Below are 7,695 nucleotides of genomic sequence, written 5' to 3' on the forward strand. Positions count from 1 at the left end.
AGAGAAATACAGCCCCCACGACTAGAAAAATAGAGAGAAATATGGAAAAATGGGGAAAATATAGAACAAGCTCCTGGGCAGGCACACCCACAACAAAGGCCCTCCCTGTACAAACAAGAGATGACTGCTAACACACACCCGACATAACGTGAGCATCATCTCATCATCAGCAATCATTGTAAATATTCATCCATGTTAGTAAAAGATTACTACATCTATCTTACTATTGCATAGGGAGAGTTGCGTTAATCTACACCTTAATCTGTGTTTTTGTGTTAATCTCCATTAAGTTAAGCACTCATGTTACATTGGTAGCAGAGCAAGCAACAAAAGGTTCTACAAAGCTAGGGTGTTGCATTAGAGTTTGCGTTTTTGCTGTAGCAATCAGTTTTTTTCAGTCATATCAGAGTTTCTAGGCCATTCCTAAGATTTCCAAAGTCGAGCAAAGTCGAGCATTAATTAAAGTCATCATCTAGAGAAAATCACCCATCATTAGGCAGCCTGAAGAGCGGAAAACAGTCTTCTTCAGGTTGCAAGTTAACACACTTCAGGGCAGCTTTAGGAAGGGCAAACACATCTCACAAAGGCGGCCAAGGCTGGTGCAGCAGGGGCCAGGGCAGCCTGTGTGGACAGCAAATGCATCCTTCACTGAGGTCAAAGTTAGCCGATTCATGTTAGTTTCAGTTGCCTAAAGGTCAACAACATGCCAAGTACAAAAGCCACAAGACTATGCCCCATGGATGGTGGGTGATTTGCGAGCAAACAATTGTGGAAATCCAACATGGGAGCAAGCTATGGAGTGTAGAAATGGCTTAAACTCATGGTTTTAGCATAATAGAGTACTAATGAAAATTAGAAATTGAATTAGCATTGATAAGTAAGAGCTAGGAATGTCTAATGGGGGTGGCTTTCAAGAAATGCCATTCCTGCACAATGCATAGCTCATTGTGCAATAGTCATAGTCACAAGGAAACTCCGTTTCGGGGCCTATTGGATCGGAAACTCTGATTCCAATGTCACCCATTTCTCGTTTCCTTTGTGCGGTTTCTTGATAAAACTCTTAAGGTTGCATACAAAATATAACTATGTTCTTTCCAAGAAGCCGTTTCTTATCCGTTTCCATTTCCAAGATTAAGTTGTTTCCGTTTCCGATAGCCTTGTCGTTCTTGTTCCGTTTCCCGTTTCATGTGACTATGGCAATAGTGCATAAAAACAATACAAACAATGCAAGCACTTTCTGCTAAAGTTCAGAAGGCATCTTGAGCATTTCATGGCTTGGTTCGACAACAAGCCAAATCAAAAAATTGGCTACTTTGCTAAATGCAAGATGCAGCTGAGGCCAGCTCTAGTCTTAGTAAGGAAGCATATAGGTACATGGCACGAGAAGATAAAGACAAAGTCAAGATACCTCAATTAACACGCCATAGAGACGGAGCACAAAGGCATCGATTGGTCCAAGAAAATATTGACAACCAGCAAGAGATCAATCACAATTTATGAAATAAACCATGTGGAAACGGGCTGTAATAGGAATGGGCCTTCACATGCACCTATATTCATACCAAGAGATGAAGCTTGCCAATATTTTGTAGATGGATTCCTACATGGGCACAAAGAGGTTCACATCGGCATGCACGCATGAACTTGTTTGTTGAAAGATGGGAGTTTGCCCAAACAATGGTGCATAGTGCATTATCCATAAATTGTTTTGCATGTGGCATGCACGCATGAACCTGTTTTCTGGCATGGACGTTGACCGGCTTTATTGCCCGAGTCAGAGTCCACCAGAATAAGACAACTTGGCACCCCACATGGATGGGTATGCATGATATGGTTTGGGCCTAACACATTGTTTCTTATGTGTAGGTGGTGAGTTTATCTCCTAAGACTCTTTTTACTTTACAAAAAATTATGTTCTATTGTGTATGACAGGTTCACAGCAAATTCATGAAGGACACACAACTTATTAAACTGAGGACCCAAATGATGACCAGCATAGTAGTTACGCGGTTGTTTGAAATGGGTTTCTAAAAGTTTCAAACAGGTTTCGTAAAATCAGCCCAAAGTTTCCTACAAGTTTCCTACGTACGGGTTTTTGCATGTACAAAATTTCAAATATATCCTCTATAAGATATGTAAAAATAACACTAAATGCATAGAATACATGGAAACATCAATTTGAAGCCTACAATCTTTGAATCATATTTAACAAAAACCATATAATCATCCATCATCAATGTCAAATGATCATGATTCATAGACCATGGTCCACTGTCCATGATCCAATCATCCATCATTCCATGCCACAAAAAAGAAACCATACATGACACTACTTAAAAAACTTTATCAAAAGAGTCGCATAGATTTCAACGTTAGCTTTGGGACAAAAAAAAAGGTCAAAAAATTTGCTTGAAAAAAACATGTTTCCTACAAGGAAACGTTTCGGAAACGTTTCCAAGTTTCCTTCCCTGTAGGAAACGCGTTTCCTAACCACTATGATGACCAGGCACCCAACTTTATGTGTGAGAAGGGGACTGAGTCCAGCCCACCAAGTGTGTGAGCCAACTTCCAAGATATCAAAGCCCAATGCTAGGCACCAGGTGTGCGAGGGATGGCCTACCCACTCCTTACAAGAAAGGAGTGGCCATAATTACATGCACCAAGCAGTCCCCCTCTTTGGAGTTGCAGCCATCTGGACAGAAGGCACCCCCCTTTGCCCTTACAGCCATCAGCCGTACTGCAGGTACAAACCATCCCTACAACAGCCTATGTTTTCCATACAGCAGCCCGTACTTACTATACAGTGTACCTGCAGCATGTACCCTCCATAGCAGTCCATACTGCAGCCCATACCCCTGTACCTAAAGCTTGCTGCTGGTTGTGACTTCCATACCTGTTGCTGCACCCCGTACCACCCTGCACTTGCTGTTGCAGGCCATACAGTACTTATACCTGCTGCCCATGCTATTCATACTAGCTGCCACACGTGTAGCCTCCAGCTGAACCCGTACCAAGTCATGCTTGCTCTAATCCCTGGTGCAACAGGGTTTGTACTTTTCCGGACTGGCTGTGAAACGATCGGCCTCCAGTTGGAACCAGCTTATTTTCATCAACTGGGCCCCTCGAGTCAGCAAAGGTATGTGTGGTTAACTCGTTGAGGAGAGGGGTCCTTCATCCTCTTGGTGAAAAAGGCTACCTCCTTAACCGGGCCCATAATCCCCCGTTGAACCCACAGGTTTGGGAATGGCCCAAAGGTCCATTAACCACATGTGCTTGATGGAGACTTGAAAACCTGAAGATTGAGGCTTTGGAACATTGTAGATTCAGCATCGACCCCAATCTTTACAAGATAAATACTCCTTCTAGTAATAAAATACCTAAAAGGTGACGTGGGGGCCGGGGGAGGGGGGGATGGGAAGGAAGGGGGGGGGGGGGGGGGGGGGGGGGCATTGTCGGCCCCAGCATGGAGTTGATGGTGTTGATGTCTCTTTTGGCCTTGTTCATGGTAATGGATTGTTCAAGTGTGGCTAAAATCTTGTAGTCATTTAAGTGTTAGTAAATAAGTTAATGGTAAGTGTTCCAAGTTATGCGATCCCCATTACAGTTGGACCTGCCAACTAACACACATCTATCATTACATATTTTACCCCTCAATTTGGCTCTTGAGACTTCGGCTTTGAGAAGAAAGGGAGTGTGTGTGTGTGTGTGTGTGTGTGTGTGAAAGAGTGAGAGAGAGAGAGAGAGAATAAAGCAGCCTCTCTCTAAAGCATCCTCTTGTAGACTCGGGGTTTGGATGGTTATAACTCAGGACACAGAACACAAAACCAGCATGATCAGAGGCAATCCTTTTGCATTAAAGAGAACGGAGAATTTGGAGCATGGTAAGACCTTTGCAGCAATCAGTTTGCATAAAAAGAACAGTGAACCAGACATGATCGGACATGATGCAATTCTTTTGCATCAGGAAGAGGTGAATACAGATGTGATCAGTCACAAGACCCTTGCGATCCTTCTACACAGAGTAATCAGACCTTGCAACCAGTTTGTAGTAAAAGGACGAAATTCCTAGCATGTCAGACCTGTATATCAGCAAGCACAAAAATGCAAGCACGATGGCAAATGGCAAGCAAATAAAAGACCTTGATTCCATGCAAAAAAGCAAAGCAAACATCTGCGATAGAATATACAAGTAAGAAAGAACAGAGAACCACGGATTGAGAGAGAAGTGGCAGAACCCGTAAATAGCACTGCAACCAGGAAGATGCAGAAGAAGCCCAGAATAGATCTTCTGTTGCGGCAGAGGCACCCTCTTCGGCGCGGCGCGTTTGCACGGCTTAAGTGGACCACAAAAGCCTGTGTCGAAGGATAAGACAACCTCGCAGACGAAGTGGCAGATAAGGCTTGACGATCCAAGCTCACGCTCCCATGGCCAAAGGGATACCCATTGTTGTGGAAGGTAAAGCTGGAGCCAGAACCTTGTGTCATTTCTTTTTCTGACTCTTTCTCCGGCATTACCACAGGCTAGATCAGAAGGAGCTTCCAAAGCCCTTGTCTAGGACGTATCAGGGATAATCATATTCGGGTTTCTTAAACTAGGTGTCTCTCACAGGTTCAAGTAGAGGTGGCTATGGCGGGCTCAAGAAGGAGTCTGCAAAACTAGGGTTTCGCTTGGCTTGTCCTCTTTTAACATGTTCTTTTGGCTATGGCGGTATGAAGACCTCTTTCTTTCAAATTTGGAGAGCTCTTTCTTGTTCAGTTAGCGTATCTTTCATAGCTAAGTGGGTCTTCACTCCTCTCAATTTATTATGTTGCTTGAAAAATTGGTTAAAACAGTTGAAGACTGAAGATACTAAAACATTATAAATATATATATATTGATTGTTTTATAATAGAATTATAATTTTTAAAATTTATTTTCTAAACGCTTACTTCTACAATATGGAAAGCTATGTGATGAAGAAATATATATAGAGGGCTTGAACCCATGGCCTTGGGACTCTCAAGCAACACCTCTATCCACTCTGCATCAAGCGGTGGCACGCATGGGTTATGTGTGTTGTGTTGTACTTTCTAATTCCAGCTAGTTCAAAAAAAGAAGAAAGATATATATAGAAATACACCCTTATATATTCAAATAGTTCAAAAAAAGAAGTGCACCTCCTTTCTCCTCAAGTCATGACTCATGGTGTAGAAATTTAAGAGCATTTACCAATCTTCTCCTCTTTTCCCACCTAACATTTAATATTCATTGTTACCTCTTGCATGCAAGTAAATCTCACAACCTATAATTTTACTATTACGCCTATAAAAGGAAGGATTTTGTAATATTCCTCATTGTGGCCTAGTGTAAATTTTATATAATTTTACATTGTAGATGTATGATTACCCCCATTTGCTAATCTCTATCTTTTATCTCTTTTGCTCTTAAAGTATTTTTCTTCTCGCATGATTTATACAACATAGGTAGCTCAAAGCCTAGGGTACTTCTACTTTTCCCTTCCTTCATAATCAAGTCCAAAAGTAGTGAGCCACCTTGCATGGAGTGATAATTTATACCTACAAGTGTCTCAACCTCAAAAAACACTATTCTCTTTACCACAAGTTACATCACTCCTTCCATACCTTTGATGAGTGATGAGAATGTTAGCTAATGAGTCAAAGTCACCTCCTCACTTGCTACCATGATGGCATCTCCATTGACCAATCTACATAAATCACCACATGAATGCTTTGATAAATATTATAGATGCCCTTCGTTCATCTATATATCAATCAAGATCATAAATTATCTTCTTAACATTACATATTTCTTTTCTATTCTAATTTACCAAGAGTCATTTGCCAAGTTTCCAAGCTTTGAGCAAGACTTGTGTCGACTTGTGTTGTGTACCTTGAAAAGGATTTGTAGGCCTCGAGACTTCCATCCTTGGTGGAAAAATAGAGTGTTTCTTTTGTTTGTTTTATGTATGCAGTGAGATGTCTTCCTTGGGAAAAAATTAAGCCTCAAGACTTCCATCCTTGGTGGAAAGAATGGGTATTTATTTTCTTTGTTTTGTGCATGCAGTGATGACTTCCTTAAAATTTGCTTTTTCCTTGGTGGAAAGAATGGGTGTTTCTTTTCTTTGTTTTGTGCATGCAGTGATGACTTCCTTAAAATTTACTTTTTCCCAAAGACTATTAACATCAAAAGAATGGGTGTTTCTTTTCTTTGTTTTGTGTATGCAGTGATGACTTCCTTAAAATTTGCTTTTTCCAAAGCGCATTAACATCAAATGCAAGCTAGAAGTGTATGTTATTGTAGAAGAAGTCCCACTTGTTGTGGCTTAAGAGCCATCAATCACAATATCATATATCATTTACATCACACACCATGATTGTGCATTTCCCCTTAGACCTTAATTTAGGTTACCATTGTTACCAATGCTCCTCTCTCTCTCTCTCTCTCTCTCTCTCTCTCTCTCTCTCTCTCTCTCTCTCTCTCTCTCTCACACACACACACACACACACACAATGAAAGCATATGCATCACATTTTCTCTCTAGAGTGTAAATATCTTTTATAACTTTCTCACCCTCTAGTCCCAACGCAAAAGTCATGGGTTTGACCCCCAATTGTTGCAACCAAGAGTTTAACCTATGCACATTATTAAAAAAAATGTAAAACATATATATATTTTTCTCATTGTGGTTGTTGCATATAAACATTATCCTTGCAACACACTAATTTTTAGTATATTCTAATCGATGCTGCTGGTTTGGGGCCAACCTTTACTCCCAATTACTTTTTTTAATAACAAATGCCATTTCTCTCTTGGTGTGTCAGGGCTGATATTATAACAATTTCCCGACCAAAGGGTAGAGAAATTGGATCCTTATTATAATAATTTCTGAACCAATAGTAGAGAGTTTGAAAGAAAACAAATTCACCATAAGTTTTTGAAAGAGAAGATAATCTAACATGAAACTTAGACCACCTTGCATTCATAACTATAAAGTGATGGTTATGTTATCACAACAAGTGACCCATCCATATTTTGAGCTTTTAGTTTGATCACATTTCCTATTCTTAGCTCTTTTTACATTTTAGCCTCCATACTTTCATTTTCTTCGTGAAAGTCTAACTCATTTTTTAGGTTGTAGTCAAGGATATAACAAGTTACTTGCTCATTATTATGTTGTAGTCAAGGATTTAACAAGTTACTTACTTACTCATTATTAGGCCACTTCCAGTATTACTTAATTGTGTACTAATTTGCATCTTGTCATTTCTTATGTTCGAAAACAATGGTTCACTATGGTAGTCCCCAAATCTGGTTAGATTATGTTTGTATGGTCACTTTCCATGCATGTCCAACCTAGGCATCCCTCATCTTGATTTGGACATTGCATGAGACTTTGTGTGTCAATAAGAGAATAATAGATTTTGGACGGTTTGGCTCAACCTAAACAAGCTAGCATGCAGTGCACACACATTAGAATTATTACATGAAGGTATTGGATATTATGGTTTTTGTAGAAGCCATGGATAATGTAGTGCAGATTGTACTACGAGAGCTAGCAACAACATATAACTAGCTAGTTTGTGCAATGTTTGTTGAGATATCGAGCTCAACTAGTGTTGTGGACATTGATAACTTGCCTGGGTGTGATAGCTTTCGCACCTATGCCACTGGCATGGTTGGTGAGATGATGGTTG

At 40.3% G+C, this 7,695-nt stretch overlaps 1 protein-coding gene across 1 annotated transcript in view; it reads right to left on the minus strand.

The window, feature by feature from the left end:
* The window catches only part of LOC147642259 (E3 ubiquitin-protein ligase APD2-like), a 66,882-nt gene extending 62,043 nt beyond the window's left edge, over nucleotides 1–4,839 (minus strand). Inside the window, exon 1 of the mRNA XM_086804457.1 lies at nucleotides 4,236–4,839. Within this exon, the coding sequence (XP_086660583.1) occupies nucleotides 4,236–4,512 (277 nt within the window). The 5' untranslated portion in view covers nucleotides 4,513–4,839. The remainder of the gene's footprint in view (nucleotides 1–4,235) is intronic.
* Between the last annotated feature and the right edge of the window lie 2,856 nt (nucleotides 4,840–7,695).

This window comes from Cibotium barometz, chromosome 1 (assembly GCF_041138505.1).
Source record: "Cibotium barometz isolate CiBa-2024 chromosome 1, ASM4113850v1, whole genome shotgun sequence".
In the NCBI taxonomy this organism is placed as follows: domain Eukaryota; kingdom Viridiplantae; phylum Streptophyta; class Polypodiopsida; order Cyatheales; family Cibotiaceae; genus Cibotium; species Cibotium barometz.